General features: G+C 42.9%; 1 protein-coding gene across 2 annotated transcripts in view; it reads right to left on the bottom strand.

The window, feature by feature from the left end:
* Positions 1–22,428, bottom strand: part of DSCAM (DS cell adhesion molecule) — an 812,726-nt gene that overhangs the window by 19,311 nt on the left and 770,987 nt on the right. For both annotated transcript variants that reach the window (XM_055279737.2, XM_063640588.1), the window contains 4 exons: positions 20,391–20,421; positions 13,097–13,212; positions 9,363–9,512; positions 1,186–1,383 (listed from right to left, as the gene is read on the bottom strand). In XM_055279737.2, the coding sequence (XP_055135712.1) occupies positions 1,186–1,383; positions 9,363–9,512; positions 13,097–13,212; positions 20,391–20,421 (495 nt within the window). The remainder of the gene's footprint in view (positions 1–1,185; positions 1,384–9,362; positions 9,513–13,096; positions 13,213–20,390; positions 20,422–22,428) is intronic.

Raw genomic sequence — 22,428 nt, 5'->3', positions numbered from 1 at the left:
CTGTAGTCAGATGTCCCAGCTTGGAACATTTCCATAAATAAGTAATGCCTTCCCTTTAAAAAAAATCCTGCTTTTAGTGAAAACAGTAGGAGCGGCAGCAGCCCCCTCTCTGCTCCAACCTGCAAATGGATCTGTGCCCTAGAGACTCTTTAATTGGCATGAATGATTTGAGCTGCAGTTCAGCTTCTGGGGCCTCAGCTCAGGAAGGAAGATGTGACGATATTTAGAAATAAAGATGTCACGTTGCACAGAAATTGGCCACAAGCCAGAATGGTCCCCAACCCCTGGGATGCATCTTCTGTTGTGATTACCCTCTATGGGGACTAGAAAACCATCAGGACAAAAACCGGTGCCCACATGCCTTTGAGCTGGGCCACGTCATCTTGGTCAGGGAGATGTCTGCATTTCAAATGCACTAAGAAGTTTTAAGGTCACCTCTGTGTGGAACTCTGAGACTCTTCTAAGAGAAATCACAGCCATAAAAATAAATTCACATGGCGACGATCCTCCTCTGAAACACTGTTTTTGAAGTATATCATCAAGAACAAAAGAAAAATGAGGATTAAAATTTCCTACAGCTATTAGATTCAGATGTAATTTCTTTTCAAAATTTAAGAGGGGGTGGTGGGCAACCCGGTGCTATTCTTAGGGCCTGTCTTCTCTCTGAAGTGAAAACTTGGTGGTTGATGGCGTAGACTGGATGATTTAACCTTATAATCAACCCCTGTTTAATTGTCAAACAGATCAGCCTGTGTTCCCTATAGAGGGTGCTATGACCTCATCATGTAACTTCAAGTGCAGTGTCTTAATCCTGGAGATGGTAATGGGTCAGACGCCCTCCGAGTGTAATCAGCAATTATTGCAATCACGGGGGTGAAAATTTAAAAATGTCTCTATTTCTCCCAGTGGGGTAGGAACTAAATGGAGAAATAAGCTTGGGTCTAAGATTCAGGACACCTGCAGAATAGATGCAGTTTGGCTCTGTTTTGCCTTGTGTGGAGTAAAGGCTGTGCAGTTGTATTAGTAACTGTTAGATAAACTGCGTAACAAGTTGAAAGTGACCTTCAAAAGAACATAAGTAAGAGGGAGGAAGCCCTCTCTCCCCTCCCCAAGGAGCCCATGAAGCTCAAAGTGCGGGGGGCCGTGCTGGTCCCCAGGGACGGAGGAGGCAGCGTCAGGGCCTACCTGTGTCTTGTGAGGGGCTGACGCTGTAACTGTCACTCTCTTTGTCTACTGATCCTGCAGCCCTGGGTGTTGGCAGCCTCCAGTCTGTGGTGAGGGTGTGTGCTGAGATGGTGGGGTGGGGTCGGTTGAGGGTCCACTGGCTGGCATAGCGGTTTCTTGCTGTGGGCCCAGCCTTGGCATTCCTCCTGGTGGTGGGGTCTGTGAAGAGCCAAGAATCATGTCAGTCTTTGTCTGCAGAGGAGTGTGGTCAGCTGAGAGCAGAGCAGAGGTCGGTGCCACCCACCCAGCCCTGCCAACTCGCCCACGCCCTCCAGGAAAACTTCCTTGGCTTCTCCTGTGCAGAGGACACTTTCCCTTTCCTTTGTGGCTTGAAACCTTCATCTGACACTTACGTGTTTAATCAGCCCTGCAGGGAAAAGAACACCCTACTTGGATTCAGAAGTTACATATTTGAGTCTTGCTCTTGGCCTTTAATAATGTTATGACCCTTCTAAAAGCTAGAAATGGAATGAGGGGAGACTGACAACAATTATAGGATAAAACAAGAAAATTTCAAATAGTGATGAAGATTATAAAGAAAATAAAACCAATTACTGTGCTAGAGAATGACTTGAGAGAGGTGCTTCGGTTATGATGTTTGCAACTGCAATTAAATGAATGATAGTACAAAAAATAATGTTATGACCCGATGCACATCATTTAAACTTCCTGGGCATCGTCATGTTCTGTAAAACAAGGAAGCTCAGCCCAGTGCGTTCTAACATGACCTCCTTCCTACAACCCTAGTGTTCTTATGAGTGAATCACGTCCCCCCAAAAGACATGTTCACGTCCTAACCCTCAGGACCTCAGAATGCATGATCTGGTTTGGAAATAGGGTCATCACAGATGAAATTAGCTAAGACGAGGTCATATTGGAATCGGGTTGGCCCTTAATCCACTATGACTCGTGCCCTTATAAGACGAGGACACAGACACAGGAGGGGAGAGGGCCGTGGGATGATGCAGGTGGACACTGGAGTGCTGCAGCTGCATGCAAATACATTTCTGTGCTGTGAAGCCACCCATTTGGTGGTACTACGTTAAAACAGCTCTAGGAAATTAATACGGATATTGCCTGTATTTTTGTTTCTCATATTACTACTCATTGTATTAATGATGACTGTCTTACTCATTAAGTTGAAAGCTCCTAGAGCAGAGGGACCATATTTTTGTGTCCCAACTCTCCTTAAGCCCTTTGCCTATGATAGCACATCTCTTCAATGGAATTGTCCTAACTTTGACAAAGACATCTTGGGTTATTTAATATGGAGAACAAAGGGTTAAGCTGGGGCCAGATGGGCTTCATTCTCCCTAAATCTGGAACCAAAGGCAGCAAGTCGATGGGGTGGACGGAGTTCTTAGCTCAACCCTTTGGTGAGCTAAGAAGAAGGATATTCCACCAGCAGAGACTGTCAGGTACCAGAGTGGGCTACAACATCGCCTCTTCTGGAATTCTGTGGAAAATGAGAGAGGTTCAGTTACCTGGAATGATTTTTCTGGGGCTCCAGCCTGGAGGCAGCTTAAGGTCCTAGATGGGTCTTTTCTACCTTTGAATTCTCTGCTTCTCAAAGAGCAGTTTGATACAGTTGTATTTCAGTATGGTCTGGCCGCTTCTAAACCCAGCAGACTGTATTCACTGTTGGGCTCTCATGAAGTTTCAAAGGAGCAAAACTGACAGGCCCAGCCTGTAATGTTATTGCACCGATTTATTTATGTGCTTTCATGAGCCTGGCAGTGTCTCCAGGGCAGGGGCGATGGTATCCCTCTTTGGATCCATTCATAGAGCCTACAATAATCCCTGACATACAGAGTTTTCTGAAGGAATTAATAGACCTAGGGTCACTTTATGAAGGCAATGGAAGCTCACAGAGAAGTGACATAGCTGTTAAGTGATAAAACTATAACCCAAACCTTCTGCCTTTTCAGTTCAGATAATGCCTGTTACTTGACCACATATGGCCAAATCCTGAGTGTCTAAGTTTCCTAGTACTGTGTCTACATGACCCTGGCTTGCTTATAATTCCATGTTGGAATGTGAAAGGCTAACACTGGGAAGGTGCAATGACTTTGTTTTTAAATAGAAGATTTCCTCATTGCAAGTTTCTAGTTAATTCGACTTTGAACCTAGTCTATTATTCTGTGTTTTGCTGGAGAGGTATGTTAAGATGGCAGCCAAAGAGATAGATTTTAAGATTTCCTAAATCATCAGAACACTCAATCTTGGTGAATATTCTCTGGGGCATTGATTTTAAGACACATTTCATCCCTTACTTGCACAATTCCATGGAAGATTTCATTAGAAGATTTTTTTGGCCTTGATGAGAATGTAAATGAGTTATGCTGGAGCTCTACACAACCAGGTATGAATGATAATTGGGTTACTTCACTGAAATGCTAGGAAAGAGGCCCTCAAAAAGACAGAAAAACATTATGATGGGGAAGAGGCTAAATGTCTTCCAGGCACTATCGACTTGATAAGTGGAGCTTAAATAAGTGAAGCTTGTTATTTAAATGCTAATGAGTCTTTTTCCAGAAAATTACCCAGTCCCTTACATAAGTTTTGAAAATTCTCATTTTTATTCGTCTTTAAGTTTCTTGCAACTACAACTGTTGTAGCTCATTCTGAGCAGGTTTACTTCTGGCATGGAAGTTGGGGGGGTATAGTTTGCTAGTCCCACTTCAAGGATACAATTATTTCCTCCAATCTCCCAAACCTTGACCCTCGTTTCTTCTGCTTGAGCTCACTCCCCAATGGTGGGGCAAAGATCTTCACTGTCATAGCCCCTTTCCTCATTGAGATCACCCTACTTGGAAAATTCCATGGGAAAGTCGCACATGTCAGCCTTGGTTCAAAGCCTGGTCTCTTTTCAAGTTAATTTTGTTCATAATCTCTTTTTTCTAGATGAGGACAGTTTTACTGGTGGCCTGATAATGTTGAAAATTTAGGTCATGATATTAGTTTCCTTAAACCACAGCCCTCAGTTCTGTTCTGTGCTAGGCAGGCATCCTAGGGTCAAAATTGCCTCAGTATGTAGAATACTGGGGCATTTGACACATTTATTTTTTAATAATTTGGTTTTTGGAGCCATTGTTTTGTACCTGAACTGAACTCTGCTGTATAATAATGCCTAAGATAGCAGCTAAAATATAATTTTTACTTGGATTCCACAGGAAGCCTTTTTTGTGTAACTTACTAGCTCATCTACTAAGCAAATAAACGCTGGGATTTACTGCCCCTTCATGGAAAGTATTTTGTTAGGCTCCCAGCATTCTAATATAAATAAAACTCGGTGATTAAGCATCATGCCTGCTCAGCAGCCCATGAGTTGGAGGGCACGGGATATAAATAGCTCATGGCCTTTCAACGTGGGGTCTGAACCCTAATTAAGCTTCTGCCCATTGAATCAGATTATTTTAATTATCCTGAGTTTGGGATGAGAGAGGATTTTGTAGATAATAGGGTTACAGAACATGTCATGTGTACTGTGATCGTGGTATTAATCTTTCATCTGTGCCATTGGTTTCCATATCTTGCAGTTGTGGAGGTCCAGCTTTACATAATGAATTTACTAGTTGTCTCAGAGAGAGGATGAAACTGGGAGATCTGAACACTCCCTCATGTAACTAACAAATATTTATCTAGCACTTATTACATCCTGGACCACTGGATGCACCTCACCCACCCCAGGTATTTCCCTCAGGGCCACTGCGAGTCCCATCCTGGGTGACAGAGGGCATTTTTTCTTTCAAAGTCTCAACAGTAAGGATTCAAGTCCATGTTGTAAGCTCTTGTCATTGAATGTGCATATGTGTGAAGTCTATTCTTTAGTCTCTACATATCCTATATGTAGTATCTCTACCTAAAGGCCACGTAGAATGACTGAGAGTGAGAGCTTTGGAATTAGGCTGCCTGGGCTGGAAGTTCATGTTCACTACTCCCTGGCTGTGTCGCTGGCCAAGCGACCTTGTCAGACCTGCCTAATCCCCTAGTCTCTGAGGCTAGGTGATGTCATCACCCACCTTAAGAGCTGTCCTGAAGTTTGAATGAGATTAATGTGCCCAAGTGCTCCGGGCACATGGGGCAGGCACAGCTGGCCCTGCCCATGATTCCTATGCAGCAAACACGCCTCAATGTCTTGTCTTTTCCGTTCCCATTGTTCTGATCTCAGAACTTGATGGCTGATTGGTATTTATCCACTACATGCCTGTGTCAGACACTGTGGCTGGTATGGGGATGAGGACATGGATAGAGTCCTAGGTTTCCAGTGTATTATAATCCACAGGAAAGACAGAGAAGTAATCAGTGCAGCAGAACCAGCCAAGGGATGTGTTTTCAGCACCAACAGAGATAAATAGCAAATTGTTATGATTTCTTCCATCCTCATAAGAATCTGTTGCAACCCTCTGGCAAACTAATAAAATGCCTAGAAACATAACTTCTACCATGCAGTCATTCTGGTACGTAAGCAACATGTTTTAGATGCTTTTCTTAAAAATAATTCTTGCAATGACAACACAGTCCTAACATATAAAATAGAATCACGATGTCTTCTCTAGCTGAGAAAATAGAGAATACAAATGAATCTCTGCAAATATGTCAAACTGTGGTGAGAAGAACCTGCTCCATGGAATTCACAGAGGTATAAACACCTGGGCAGAGGTGAGAAGCTCTGGTGCAAGAAGCTAGTGGGGGACTCTGCTTCAGAAAGTTCACGGGTTGACCGGGCGTGGTTGCTCACGCCTGTAATCCCAGCACTTTGGGAGGTCGAGGTGGGTGGATCACGAGGTCAGGAGATCGAGACCATCCTGGCTAACACGGTGAAACCCCGTCTCTACTAAAAATACAAAAAAATTAGTCGGGCGTGGTGGCGGGTGCCTGTAGTTCCAGCTACTCAGGAGGCTGAGGCCGGAGAATGGCATGAACCTGAGAGGCGGAGGTTGCAGTGAGCCGAGATTGGGCCACTGCACTCCAGCCTGGGCGACAGAGCCAGACTCCGCCTCAAAAAAAAAAAAAAAAAAGTTCATGGGTTTCAGACTCTTGAACCCACTGTGGGGCCAGTCACCTATCATTTCTAACTCTAAATAAAACATGGAGTGTTGTCAGTCTCTCACACTGTGGTTTTTGAGGAAGATTTAATGAAAAAAATGATCCAGAAGATCTTTTACTAATACAGAGGGTTCCACAAGTGCTAAATGAATAAGCTCATTTTGGAGAGTGAGGGGGGAGCCAGAGACTGATGCATGCATTTGAGTAGATTTGCTTGATGTTGGTAAACGTCATTTAGTGAAATTCATCACACAGGAAAGAAACATTGTTGTATAAGCCGTAGTATTTGTTTCCCTGTGATCATCAGGCTAAGCCCCAGGGACAGCAGCTCAGCACTCTCAGAATGAAATACACCTGCTAGGCACTGGCTTAGGGGACCCTGCAAGATGAGGACATCTGTTTCTCTGTCTCACCTTTTCCCTGCCTTTCACTGTGCTCCAGTGCCACTTCCATCCTCATCATGCGGGGAACCTTGGGAGCTTTTCCCTGCTGCCCCCTCTGCTCCTGCTGTGACTCTGATCTTGTTTCATGTCTTCCCCTCACTGGAAGTCCTCCTGAATGACTTGGACCCAAGAGAGCCCCTCCCACTGCTCCACACGCCCACTGACTCACCAGGGCTTCATTCTCTTTCTGTCTAGGACTTACTGAGAAATGAAAACTACTTTAGTTCCATGTCTAACGTCTGCCCCCCGAGTAGAATGAAATGAATGTCTTTTTGCATCTTACTCATGGTGTATCTCCATCACACAGCACTGAGCCATATATGTAAAGTGAAACCTGAATAAATATTTTCGAGTGCTGAATGAACGCATTATCATTCCCAGCCCTGCTTCCAACTTTATAGCCATGAGATACACACACGTCCCTCCCACATGCGTCCTGCCTGGCACTCGCTGACCACTGGTTTACAGTAACTGCTGTGACTCCGGTTCATGTCTCTGTTGATATTTTGCATGCCAACAAATCAACTTCCCCATTATTCTGGGGCTGACCATGCAGCTGGAAGGTTGCCAGTGCTTTTGTTTTGGGCTGCTGCTTCTCCTGTCTTAACTATTTATGACTAGCTTTATGCATTCTCGGCTGCTAGCTGACCATTGAAAGGGAAGTAGAAATGCATGTTGCTTTTTACCTGGCAGGAAGAACTGATGTGTCGGAGGGGTCCTGCCCTGCTGCGTTATATGCAGGAAACATTTCTAACCCTTGGGGCAGTGTTTCTCAATGTGGGGTCCAAACAGCCAGCATTCGAATCACCCAGGATGACTGTTACCATGCGGATTCCTACGCCAGAATCTCTGGGTGGACGCCTGGAATTGATATTTTAAATAGGCACTGGGTGATTCTGATGCATGTCAAGGTGGAGAACGAGACCCAGGGCATCTGCTCTGTTGTCTCTTTTGCCTGTTCTTCTGCTACCGTTTCCAACAGAATGCTGAAGCCAAGGCTGCATTGCTCTAAAAATCGAATCCTTTCAATATCTATAACTTTTTCTGATTTAGCAGCAAAAAAGTGGCTCTTAAACCCATTGGAGCAGTGTCTTGAAGTAGCAGCAAGCCACACCAGGCGGTTCACAAGGGAGAAGCGAATGGCTGAAGAGATGTCAAAGCCTTCAATCATTTTATTTATTTATTTTTTTGGAGATGGAGTCTTGCTCTGTCGCCCAGGCTGGAGTGCAGTGGCGAGATCTTGGCTCACTGCAAGCTCTGCCTCCCAGGTTCATGCCATTCTCCTGCCTCAGCCTTCTGAGTAGCTGGGACTACAGGCGCCCGCCACCAGGCTGGCTAATTTTTTGTATTTTTAGTAGAGACGGGGTTTCACCATGTTAGCCAGGATGGTCTCAATCTCCTGACCTCGTGATCCACCCGCCTCGGCCTCCCAAAGTGCTGGGATTGAGCCACTGCACCCGGTCTGAATCATTTTTTAAGAGTAAGGTTCTGGCACACACCCCTTTGCAAAGCTAATTCCCACTCATATCCTGTTTATGTCTTCAGAATGTATTAATGTGATCAAAGAAGAAAAGGGAGAAGGTTAGACAAAAGGAAGAGGTAAAAGACTTCTTTAGAATGTAGAATGTTCTTGAAAACATTTTTTACATGGATTTCAATGACTGCTGAAACTGTTTTTTGTATATTACAATGTTATTTCAAAGGCAATGGGTTTACTTCATAAAGCTCACTGCATTTCGCAAATGCTTCCCAAGCTAGGATTTATGAAGAATAGCTTTTAACATTATAGTATTTATTTTTCTAATAGTAACACACTATTCTAAGAATGTAAATTTTTGCAAAGAAATTGATTAGAGATTTGAAAGCTAGACATCAAAGTATCCAAAATGATAATAATCAGGACATCAATTTCTCAGTCTTTAAAGAGATTTAGGAATGATTCCAATTATGAAGAAATAAGAGAATCTAATTAATAAGCTCTAGATACATATTAGGGGACTCACCTTCATTGCAGTAATTAATTTCCACATATTATGGATGCAAATATTAATGACAAAATCCAACATAATCTTCACATTAACCAGAATTATAATTTTGCTCAAACAGCGTGTTCAGGGGCAAAAGCATAAGCTTTGGGGATAGACAGGTCTGTTGCTGAATCTTGGTTTTACTACTTATGTGTGCAACTTTATGCAGTTTGCATAATTTATCTGAGGCTATAGTTTTCTCATCTGCAGAATAGAGGCTATGATACCTGCTTCACGAGTAGGTATCTTACAGGATTGTTGGCAAAGATAACGTGCATGACGTCATCGTTCTATCCCAACACTGGCATATAGCAGATACACACTAATGTGGATTACCTTCTTCCTTTTCTGTGTTGCTTAAATTAAAAAAAAAAATACATGTACCTGAAATTTCTAGCACTTTTTATAGTAACCAATACTAACAGTAATTCAACAGACATAATAATAGCCAAGATCCATCAATAACAGCTCATTATCCCAATTAGAGATGTTATTATACCCATTTGTTTCTCAGGCGTAGGTATGAAAAGCCGCACATTTTCATTTGAGAGAGAAAGAACATTACTATGTTTTCAGCATTGTTAACACCCACACATTTTAAGTGTTGTTGACCACTCACTCGTTCCCGGCCGAGCGTCTGAAACATCCACTAAGGGCCCAGTGGCCTGAGACACCGATTGGTAATGGACCGTGTGAGTGACCGTCAGGGACTTCTGCTTAGCTGCCTCTCCAAAGTCAGCATCCGTCAACAGAACCGTGGAACGATCATCTACAGGATGGCGGGAACACAGAAAGCCAAACACCTTTATCTCCCTTCCAACCACTCCCTGGCCTTTTCTCTCCTGAGGCACTTGTGTTATTGTTAATAACAACTACAATACTAGCCTCATCTAAAGTGACAAAAATGATTGCAAATTCAAGCACTGAATTAGCATCACTCTAGAGTGCTAGGAATAGAAGCTTCTTCCTAGGGGTTGGCTTTGGGAGCAATGAGCTAAGAAGAACCATGACCATGCAGAGAAGGAGCTCTCTTCTCTTTGGGCTTGGTTTTTCATTAAGCTAACATTGATTTGAACTCTGGATTTATGTGTTTGTCAAAAGCTTCTCTGAGACATCATCTGCAATGCCAGCCCCCTCATCAGTGATGAGGCTGTCAATGAAGATGGTTCCCTTTGGCTGCTGGGAAGCTCTGTTTGCAGGACTAGAAAATCGCCACTGCAGTTCTCTCTACTGAGGTTTGCTCTTTTTCTGAACTTGGCTAATGTTTGGGGGGGGGGAATAGAAGAAAACATGCCAGTCTTCAGAGCTTATTGATTCCTCTATTTTAAAGGACTCAAGGTATGTTCCTTTTCTTCCCACCTCCTGTAAGCCTTAAGCACTCTAGAACATCCATTAACTGACTTCTCCTACATGATTCACTTGTCAGACTTCCCAAGTCCTACTGCTGTGGGCACTTGAAGGTGAGCGAGGCCAGAGCGTGGGTTTGGATGGGTTCTGGGCATCTTAGTGCTTGGAGCAGGAGCCGCTGTTTGAGCTGGGTCATTATTTGGTGGGCCAGGATTCTCATTACTACCTTGTGATGTGTTTCATACTTTTTAAAGAGCTTTTTTACTCCAAGGGAGACTTTGGCTAGGATATAGAGATTTTTCATAAATGTTCAAAGACTGCAGCCCAGGATGCTGTTGCTAAGAGTTTATCAGTCAGCAGGGACCACGCTGCAGCCTGCCCTGACACTGCAACAGGGATGCGAAAGTCGTAAACAACACAGCTCGACTTCTGTGCCCAAAAAAGGCTCTGAACAGAATGAACCTTACAAAATCCAATTACTCAGTCTCTGGCAGGGAAGGAAAGCCTCTCGAAGTTAGAATAAAATTTCTTGGCAGAGAAATAGAGGAAAGGCTGCCAAGATGCCTGTGAGTATCCCAGTGCACGGTGCGGTGAGGTTGGCACCACAGCAGGCGCCTGGGCTTGGCTTGGAGGTCTGGCCCCATGGCGGTCACTCGACTCCTCAAAGAGGGTGGCTCTTCCACAGAGACAGCTTCCTACAACTGGACCCAGCACGGGAGGCTCCGTGTCTACATTTGTTTTTCATTAATGATGGGATGTGTCACAGTTTCTAGCAGGCAGGCCCTTTTAGATCACACCAGATGATCTGTGGGGCTGGGTTACACACTTTTCATGGAAAATTTTGGGCGCCTGTCTGATCGTGAAGTTAACCATTCATTCTAGCTGGAAATTAATGTCACTGTGATATTGGATTCTTGTGATCAGAGCCCAGAGCATTCTGAAGCACCACAGTTCCACTTCCCGGTAATTAGAAAATGCCATCAACCAATTGTCAGGCATCACAAGGAGGTCAAGGGCTCTTGCTGGTGGACGATCCTGCATGGACTGGGATGGATCTCTGGCTAAGGGTCATATTTACAAATGGAAGTGACTGGCAGGCTTTCTCTGGTGTTAAGCCCCCAGTGACCAGCTCTTGGGAGGCCATAGACCACTCATGGCATCTGCCTAGCTCTCTATTTTCGTAGCCATATGTAGCATTATTGTCTAGTGAGGCGCATTTAGCAAATATTGTAACCGTGTTATATAACCATGGTGACCTCCACAAACCACGTAACCGCTCTACGTCTCAGTTACAAAAGAACCTTTTCTTATGTTGGCTGGAAGGGTTAAATTAAATAATGCATATAAAGGGCTTATAAAATTACATGGTCAAAGGAATTACATTCTGATTTTTGAAATTTTTTCAAAGGAAATTTTTAGTTTTAATGCCCAATCTACTGGGTGAAACAAAAGAGATTCCAGGTATACCTTCCCCTTTCCCAAAAAAAGATAATCAAAAGCAAAACATAGTAGCCTATCCCTTGTCCTGATACAAGCAAGCTAACAAAATCTTGTGTACTTTAGGGCAGGTAGTGCCACCTCACATACATGGTTTAACTGAAGTGTTTCACTGAAGTTAGCTGATCAAGAGCCACTTTGGCCCTTGACCAATCTTTCTTTAAGTGCTGCTATGCCTGGACCAAATGTGACTTCAGCCAGAAGAACCCAGGCCTTAGAATTTAGGAGCCATTAGGTCAAGATGTCTCCAGTGGTGGGTGCGGCAGCAGAAGGGCGAGGGTTGATGGAGGAGGTGTTCTGCCCACCTGGCCCCTTACCACTGCCTTCCCGGCAGGAGGCAGCTGGGCTATGTGCTGAGAGTCAGGCAGTTTATCCAGATCACAAGAAAGGGTTGCCCTGGGACTCACGCCAGCAAACACCTTCCAAAATAAACACAGCCAGGTTTGAAAAGAGGCAGCCTCGGAGCCTGCCTCAGGGTGTTTCCATGGGCACTCAAAAGCTTGGATAACTTCTGGTTGAGGGTTTTTTGGAAGCAGCCTGTTGGTGTGGAAGCAGGTGGCCTGCTGCTGTGCTAGCTGTCACTGGAGACAGACAGCATGGTGGTGAGTGTGGCCAGATGGGGAACCTGGTTCTGCGCCTGTCTCCGTGACCTTGGAAAGCTACATAGACCCTCTACATCTTGGTTACAAAAGCAAGACTTCTTTCATGTGTTGGTTGAAAGGCTGAATTAAGTAATGCACATGAAGTGCTTATAAAAACTATGTGACATTTACAGAATTCTCAATACATGTTAGCTATTCTTCTCATTATTATTGGAAAGGAAATATAAGGTATTTCACTCCGGAATAAATAGAATAATCGAGACAGGCAGTGTGGGATAATGGACTTCAGGTGGAAAGAGGCTGGGAGGGGTGAACAAGCCAGAAAACCTCCAGGTGGCTGTTCTGAAACCCTAAAACTAGGGCCCTGGTGTTTTTCCCAAAGTGCTGCTGGGGAAACAGTTGCAGGATGTTTCTGGGGCACTGGTGTGGGGGAAGATACCCTGTACAAAGACATGTGTTTGTTTAAGTGTTAAGTACAGTTTAAAAGTTTTCTTTAATGAAGACTTGCATTATCAGAGTTGATGAGGGGGGCACAGAGTGGATTTTCAACCTGGGGCTTTAGAGTGCAGGCTTTCTGGATTGATGTGTATTCGATTGCAGATGTTTATTCCTTGGAGTGGCATCCGTAGCCTCCCCTGGAAAGATCCCAAATGGATCAGAGCTGGGGGATTTCTGTCCCAAATGCCTGGAAATGACTGGCATATTGGCATATATATAAGTCAAATTTTCTGCACATTTGCTGGTACTTCTTCTTCTTCACAAGAACAATTCTCTACCTTCTAGCTTTTGTACTCATGTAGCCTTCAACACACTCTCCTGTCTAATATTTCCCACACCCTGGTGTTTGGATTGAGAAGGCATGGCTGTGGCAGCCACTTTGTGTAAAGTGGCAAATAGGGCACCTTACCGATGGTCTCCATCGTGTCTCTCTCTTCAATCAAAAGCTGAGCCCTGGGTATGTCGATGTGCATTCGCAGGGTCTGCTGTTGTTTGCTTAACGTATCTGAAGTCCGGGTATTCTTACTGGGAATAAAATGGGGTAATGCATTAACAAATCCAGTTCAGTGTTAACATTCTACCAACATGCACCTGTATACCAACTTAGTTTATTGACTAAATATACAAATACCTTGTGGGGAGGGGAACAGAAAAAGTACATACTATGAAAATGTTTCCTTCATTCAAATGTTATTTATTAATATTAAATTTCAGCTGGTTGGGGAGTTTCAGAAAATACAAATTGTCAATAGAGATTGGCTCTACATCTATCAATAGAATCTTTAGAAAGATCTCATTTCTTGTGTAAATGCTAAATGAAACAAATGAAAAGCAATTAAAAATCAACAGCATTTTCATTTGTCAGATGTGAGGTATTCCAGTGGTGGTGAGGAATAAGGCACCAGATATTCCAAAGATGGTGAGGGAAAAAGCACATGCACCAGCTGTTTGTCAGATGGGAGTTTTACTAATGGACTTGTATTTATCTCTGGTGTCATTTTATTTTTGCTCTAGAAGCAAATCACAAACCTTGTTAGCTTCCCTGACATTAGTTTTCCTAACTGATAGTACATTTCAGAATAGAAAAAAGCAATTACTATCATAATTTAATCTCAAAATTTGTGTACCAGAAAATTACTCTTAGAGTGAGCTGTTCTCTAAAAGTAAATGAAAATAAGTAGTAAAACTGCAGTTATAGCCTGCAGTTAAAAAAGAATCTCCACGTTGCAAAAAAATCTAAAAAAGTCAATAAAGACCTTAATTAGCAATCCACATTAGAAGGGTGGTTGTTCAGTCTTTACAGAATAATAAGACTTTACTAGATGTTCAAATAGTATTTACTGAAGCATCCTCTAAGAAGCAGCAGTCACTTGGATAATCCAATCAATGGCACAATCTATGGCATCCATCAATCCAGCTCAATTGTTGTTAACACTGGTTTTGAGAAAGATTTCTGGAGCCTAGTTAACTCAGTGATGGTTTACCTCTGTGTTAGTTTTGATGGAGACCAAAATAGGAATACTCAATGCTACATTTTAAATGCTTTCCCCTCTAACCGAGCCATTCACCCCAAGTCCCAGGGCTCTGCCTCCACTGATTCTTCCTTGTTAATGAGGACTCATCCACTCTTAAACCAAGTGGTGGACAGAACTTTAATTATCCCAAAGTGAAGGTCACTCAAGTACACCCTTAGATGTTAGCCTGATGAGATCCACGTATACTCCTCATTTGAGTGAGAGCAAATTATCCCATGAAAAAGACAACTTCTGAAAGGTGCAACATTCCTACTTAGGACTTGATCTTGAACCAGATTTCTTGCTCTGCAGATGAGGAACTGGGTTATGTACCTACATCATGCTAATTATGCAGAGCCCAAATTCAAACGTTTTGTCCTGATTTTTCACATGATCTCTATGCTCTTTCAAATTACTGACTTAACTAACTTGTCATTTATTGATTTTTTTAAAAAGAGAATAATGACAAAATTCAAATAATCAAATAAAATGAAAAGCATTTTGGTTACTTGGGGTGCTGCATTTACAGCATGCTTAGACAGGCTATATTTCCACAAAAACATATGGGAAACTACTCCTCTGTGAATATCCCAAAGATCTGTTTAGAAACCTCACTAGGGACTTGAGCTTGTCCTTGCACCAAAAATAGAAGTGTGAGCTAGTGCCTTCTGCTCTTCATGAATAGTTATGAGGCAGTGAGCGGCTGCTCTATTAAATAGCGATGAACACCAACTGCAGGCTATACTTAAACAACAATAAGGGGTCTGCTACCAGACTGCCACAGGAAGCAGGCTAAATAATGGCTGTGAACCACTGCGACTGGCTGGCACCAAGACTTAGAACATGATTCAGCTCTGCGAACCAGCACGACCAAAGCTGGAGGTAAATTCTTCCTCCTCAGAAGACTATAAGAAAATGGCCCGACAAGCCTTGAGATTCAGAAGCTAATTGTTTTTAGAGACAGTGTCTTGCTCTGTCACCCAGGCTGGAGTGCAGTGGTGCAATCACAGTTCACTGCAGTCTTTTTTTTTTTTTGAGATGGAGCCTTCCTCTGTTGCCCAGGCTGGAGTGCAGTGGTGTGATCACAGTTCACTGCAGTCTTTTTTTTTTTTTTTTGAGACGGAGTCTTGCTCTGTCGCCCAGGCTGGAGTGCAGTGGTGCAATCACAGTTCACTGCAGTATTTTTTTTTTTTTTTTGAGACGGAGTCTTGCTCTGTTGCCCAGGCTGGAGTGCAGTGGCGTGATCTCAGCTTACTGCAAGCTCCGCCTCCCAGGTTCACACCATTCTCCTTCCTCAGCCTCCCGAGTAGCTGGGACTACAGGTGCCCACCACCACGTCTGGCTGTTTTGTATTTTTAGTAGAGACCGGGTTTCACCCTGTTAGCCAGGATGGTCTCGATCTCCTGACCTCGTGATCCACCAGCCTCAGCCTCCCAAAGTGCTGGGATTACAGGTGTGAGCCACTGCGCCCAGCTGGACTCACAGTTCTTCTTTCTCTTTGCACTTGGCTGTTCCCGTTGTTTAGAACACACTTCCCCTGCTACCCCCAAAACCCACATAGCTGGCTCCCTCATTGCAAGGCTCGACTCAGATGCCATCTTTCCAGTGGAGCCAGGCTGGCCCTGCGATGGGGATGTCTCATGTGTCCTCTCCCCATTCTGTTTAATTTTGTCTCCTTGGCACTTATTACTCTCTAGCATACACTTAGTTGATTTATCTTATCCATTATCTGCCTCTCTCACTGGAAAATATGCTCCACTGGGGTTTTCTTCACCTGTTCTGTTTCCTGTGTCTCCCTAGAACTTAGAACAGTATATGGCCAAAGTAGGTGCTCAGTAAATATCTGTGAAGTAAATCCTCACAATTGATTTATTTTGAGGGCACAACGTGTGCTGAGTGAGATGTCCCCAAGACTTTGTTTTGAGGCAATAATATCCTTCTCATTCTAAAAGGTCATTGGATTCCAACTAAGTTATTTCATTACTTAATATTTGCTGTCATTTTTGACAATCTATTGTTACATTTACATTTATCACTCTGTTCTGTGAACCTCAAAAATGATAACAATTGGTCATTAGAATGGCAGCAAACCTTAAAAAAGTGATTTGAACAAACCTCATTTGCAACCTGGAAAAAGAGTCCAAATGTTTTCACTGTGGAAGCAAAAATTGCATCTTTTTTGCATGGCATAGGATCATGCTAAACGTATTAGTTATTATTGAGCTATAATCTTCAACCATCCATTTATTTGCCGTCTGGTTGTTTGATTAAAATGAGAAGAAGAGGAGAGCAGAGAGGGTTTCACAGGGCAGAGAATTTCCCAGCTTAGCCAATCAATTATTTGCAGCCACTGCCACTCTTCAAAGTCTTAATAAATAGTCCATCATCCTCTCAAATATGACACAGAACATTCCTTAAATGTACAATGACTATGGGACTGTTAGGAGCATAGCTCATTATAACACTAGGGTAGAGATTTTTTATTATGTGTACAAAAATATGAATATCAAAAAAGCTAAACTAATTTGACCATTCTCATTCCATTTGAACCTTTTTCTGCTTACACCCAACTCACTCACTAATACTGACTCCTGGACCTTAAACATTATATATGTTAGCTCTCTACAGTATACAGTTATCTCTTTAGAGCAAGCACCTCTTAGAAGGCTGTTTTTTAAAAATAAAAATCTTACACAAAAATACAAAAGGACAGTCTTTCTGTCTGGGTGTGAGGGATGCAGTCTCTCTTCTCTGGGGGGATGTGCTTGGGTGGAACAGGTGGATATCTAGGAGCGTGAAGCCCAGCAATGGGTGATGCTGCCATGCCAGGGATCCCTGGGGACCTAGACTGAGTGGGCATGTTCTGCTGTCCAATCTGCCTTCCTGGCCTGGCCCTCAGCTAATCTCCCTGAAATACGCAGATACTTCTTGGTAGAAAATGGTTGAAAAATTAATGTTACATCCATCTAGAACACAGAATGTGGAGTGATAAAGCTAGAAACCATGTTGAATTTTTTATTTTATTTTTATTTTTTAGGTAAGGAAAACAAAGTGGTAAAATGACCTGCTAAGATCTAAAAACCAGCTTATGGCCACCTGGGGCCTAGAACATAGACTTGTGGTTCGTATTCTCACTGTACCAGGCTGCCAGTTCCTTTGACTTCCAGAGAAAACAGCAGCACAGACCAGGGGTAGCTGTTCAGTATCTTTCTCTCTGCCAATGGACATGATTTGTCTGGACCCCCTGGGCCATGTCCAAATATGGCTGATCCTAAATTGACCAGTTAGGTAATGAGGTTTTTGTTTACTTGGCCCATTCACCTGCCAAACTTAGATTGAACCAACCTTTCATGGGTAAAAGCTTTGCTTTTACTTCTAAATTAATCCCATACAAATCCACCTATTTGAGGAGCTTGAAAATTCTCTTCCTTTTCAATCACTTTGACCATTTGAAGGAAAACCATGGTAACTATCATAAGTGGTTGTGATTACTGGTTTTACTGTTCCTAATTCATGCTGGTAACTGGCAATAGGAAGACCATAATTAATTCCTCCTCTTATCAACAGATGGTCTTGCAACCACAGCAACTGCCCTATTCATAGAGAATGCTTGCTAATGTCTTTCTCAGAGGCTAGGGAGAAGGAGTAGGAATGTACTCTAGAATATCAGGAGAAGTGAAAAAGCAAATCATCCTAATTGAACAAATGTTGAACATGTCAGAAAATATAGCCTGCAGTTTCACAGCCTCTGGACAAAGGCATGATTTACAGTTTGGGAGTAGATAGGGGAGGGGGCCAGGGTAGGTTGTGCAGAGCACAGTTGAGGGGAGGAGAAGCTCTCTGGGGGGCTGCAGGAGCCCTGCTCAGTGTACGGACTGGTGAAGCAGGCCAGGGGTGGGGTAGGGGTGGGGGCTGCTGTGGTGAGCAAAAGTCACGCCATTCTAAAGGGGCACTGTGCCTACCTCCAGGCACCATTATCACCTCAGCAGTGCTAGTATGGCCAGGGCATTTTCAAGAGAAATCAGAAAGCCAAATTTTATGTGAAATCTCCTCATTTTAAATGTCATTATTAACTAATTCATATTTTTAAAGTCTGCCTTTGACAATTTCTTTTATTAGGTAGATCAGTTATTACAAGTCAAGTGACTCTGACTTCTTTGTTTTGCATATGTTTTATCAGATCTGCTCAACACAAGTGCATGTGTGTTTGGATGTGTTCCCTGTGACCCATAAATGTCACACAAACAAAGAGCATGGGCTGAAGGCATCTCATGCAATTTCTGTAATCTTCTCCTGGAAATGTGATGAAGTACCCCTTAAGGAAGGAGATACCGTACAGGGAATTTGCATCTTTGCTTTTCCTCTGAGCTCCAGATTTCTGCTACCAGTTGTCTATCTGACACTTCCTCTGGATGCCTTAAAAACTTCCTCTAGATGCGTTAAAAATAATCCCAAATTCAACATGACCCAAATAGGTCTTTTCATTCCCATCAATACCTCCTCCCAACCTACCTTCCAAAAAAATCAAAAGTCCATAGCCTACCTCTATCTTCCTAATCTTGGCAGATGGCACCAACAGATGAGATCATCAGATCAGTCACAACAAATGTATTTTAGAGTTATCCTTCCGCGGTGGCTCATGCCTGTAATCCCAGCACTTTGGGAGGCCGAGGCGGGAGAATTGCCTGAGGTCAGGAGTTCGAGACCAGCCTGGCCAACACGGTGAAACCCTGTCTCTACTAAAAATACAAAAATCAGCCAGGCATAGTGGCAGGTGCCTGTAATCCCGGCTCCTCAGGAGGCTCAGGCAGGAGAATCGCTTGAACCCGTGAGGTGGAGGTTGCAGTGAGCCAAGACCACACCATTGCACTCCAGCCTGGGTGACAAGAGCAAAACTCTGTCTCAAAAAGAAAAAGAAAGGAAAAGACTTATCCTTCATATCATTGTTTTACCTATGATTCACATTGTTTTAAAATACAGTATGGCCAAACGAAATGTCTGTAGGATGGAATCTGTGTGCCAATGGCATTCTACTACTGCCTTCGGTCTTCAAAGATACTAGTGATATGGAACATGGGAAGTTTTTAAATTACAAAAAAGTACTAATTTTATATGTATAGATGGAGGAGGAAGTCACAGCCAAATGTGTTGGTGATGGGAGTGGGAAGAGGTCCTAGATCCACCCTCTTTCTCTCCCACGTAAATCATCCTAAACTGGCAATGTTGAGTTCACCATCGGCGTCCTTGACATTTTCCCTACTCATTTCCTAGACTCTGATTTCCCTTTTTCACTTTTCATGTAATCATTGCAATATGAAAGGCCTAAAATGCAAATATCAGGGTGAGGTAACACATCAGGCAATTAATCCATATGTGTAAATGCTTCATATCAGAGTGTTCCAGTATTTACAGAGTAAAAAGGTTGGACAGCACAAGAAAACTGAACATTTGAAGAGGGGGACTGGGTGGAAAATAGAGTTTGGGGACGTGAAAGCAACACACTTGTCACAGCTTTGCCGATCACAAGCCTGTGGACGTGTGAAAGGAAAGCTGTGAAGGATGCATTTCTGTCTTCCACGTTGTGAACATTCTCGTACTTATTCAATAACCACTCTTCATTCATCCCCTCCACAGTTATGAATGGGGCAACTACTGTGCTGGCTACTCCTAACACGAGGATGAACTATGAAGGGTGTGACTTCCAGAATAGACAGTGAACAGACAGAGGTAAGAGGAGCTGATGGGTGCCCTGGTGGAGGGTGCTGATAGAGACCCAGAGCCTTTGCAGAGCATGGGGCACAGCACATTCCTTTTGTGCTTTTCTTTTAACTTGGATGATTCTGTTAGAAAGAAGGCTTGACCTCACCAGTAGTAAATTTAGATGAAGGCAAAACTAAAGCTACTTCCTCTTTATGTGCCTCTGTTCCCAGGCTAATGGGAAGCCTTCTATTGGTTGTGTCCAGCCAACAAGACAACTACCTGTGGCATGTCTACAAATACATCATTTTCATCTATACCTTCAGCTATGCATTACATGGATATTTTGGAATGTATAGGAAATTACGTTCTTTTCTAAAAAGAAAACACATTATCAATTTCAGACTGTCATTATTAAAAAAGAAATCATCAAGGCAAGTTGGAAATTGTTCTTTCAAACATGATATCTGGGGTGCTAGGTCTTGTTCTTACCTCATGAGCATTTCAGCTAAACTCTTTGCATCTGGGGAAAGAAAGTTAACATTAGTACATGGTAAATAACTCATTAACATTCACTTAGGCATTTATGACAAATAACTCTACAGTCAGATCACAACAGTCATTTTGAAACACAGTCATATACCCAGATCACTACTAATGACCTAGAGTTTCATGGAGTCCTTATTTCTTCTAAATGGGACTTTTAAAATGTATTTTATTTTAATTACAAAAAGATCAACATAACTATCCTATGATTATAACATTCTCAGACATCTACTATATGTTTTATTCCAACCTACAGTCACTTCTAGGAAATCCAATTTTATTTTCAGTAGTCAGAAAATTAACATTTTGAGGGTATGTCATCTACATTGAACAAACCCATGCTTTTTGTTATCAAAATATCAGAAGTAAGTGGCATTATTATAGAGCTCTGAGTTCCTCGGGTTGACCAAAGAATTGTATAAATGAAATATAAATGTTCCTGGAAACTTAGATGTTTATTTCAAATTCAGAAATTAAAAAAAACTTTATTTTTTTTTTTTCTCTGAGCACATTGTTTACCAAGACCAGGTTACCACTCCCGACAGAAGGAATCCTGACTAAAAGTGTAGGGAAAAAAAATCCCTTTTTTTGGTGGTGTTATTTTGAAATTCCCGTTTCCCTTAAAATATAATTTATTCTTTTTACACATTTGGTCCTGGCAAAAATGAATGTTTCCTTACTTAGAGCACAAAAACCTTCTTTTTGTTTTTATTTCATTGCTCTCTAAAAAGTCTTGATGCTAAGTATAGTGTTCAATGAACAGAACTTTCTGGAAATGGACTCAGCTGACGGTGCAACCAGCTCTGCAGTGAAAGAATACGTATGTGGGACCATTTCCATCTCATGCCTTTGGGGGCTGACAATTATACGTAGTCAGTTTCTGCACAGTGGGCGGCATGCTATTTCTGAAAGACGTGGATAGTCACAGAATGACCACGTAGAGGCCGTCCTTGCCATGAGCCAAGCTTAGTTCGTTAAGTCGGCCAGTCCCAATGGTAACCCCAAGATGGGGCCTGATTTTGTGCACAGATGGGTTCAGCCTGGGAAATGAAACAGGGCCCATCTACTCCACCCACACAGCAAAGAAAAGAAAGCAAAATAGCATTGGATTTCCCAGTTCATGTCTTTATATTTATCTGCAAAGACACAGTAAATATAATGAATTTCCTCTTTCCCTGAACGATTTAACACTTACAAAGTGTATATATATATATGCTTATATATACTTCATGTGTGTGTATATATATACACACACATATACATGCACACACATATATATACATACATATAACGCTAGAAGCTTGGACTTAATTAGCTCCACGGAACTACCAAGCAGTGGCTGGTACAATACTCTTAAAAAGGGGGAAACAAATTCAAGGAGTAAACATCCCACTTCAGTTCACACTTGGAAGAGTTCTCAGCCTCAATTGTCTTCCTTCTGCCCACCACAATAATTTCTCCTTTTCCTATTCTCGGTCAGTCATCACAGCTCTCTCCTATGAGCTGTTCATGGCAATGTACTGAGGAATTGCAGAGTCCAGCAGGGAGAAAAGTGCTCCCCGCAATGACTGCCATGCCTACAGCAGACCTCTCTTGGCTGCCACGTGCAGGCATCCTCCCCACGGCTAAGGTCTTTCACAGGTCTAGACGCCCAAAGCCATTTGGGTCAACCCTTCCCTACACCTATCAATCACCCCACCTTAAAGGAGCATGGGATGTGGGGAGCTTTGACATGAACGGGCAGTGTGCTCCACGCAGAGAATTCACATGCATCGGAATTATGAGCCCATTTGAGAAGTAAAGACTAGGTCAATTTGACTGGACAGAGAAGTTGCCAGGATGGTGGTCTGGTCTGGTGCATAGTCTAGACATTAAAGAGCTAAGGAGATGTGACTTTGTATTACTGACCTGAAAGCTTCTACCTGGGTCAAGGGGAGAGAGGAAAAAGGAGGGCAGAGGCGGGTGGTGGATGGGTGTGGGTGCT

This window comes from Symphalangus syndactylus, chromosome 5 (assembly GCF_028878055.3).
Source record: "Symphalangus syndactylus isolate Jambi chromosome 5, NHGRI_mSymSyn1-v2.1_pri, whole genome shotgun sequence".
Classification (NCBI taxonomy): Eukaryota; Metazoa; Chordata; class Mammalia; order Primates; family Hylobatidae; genus Symphalangus; species Symphalangus syndactylus.
This window is presented reverse-complemented; position numbering and strand designations above follow the sequence as displayed.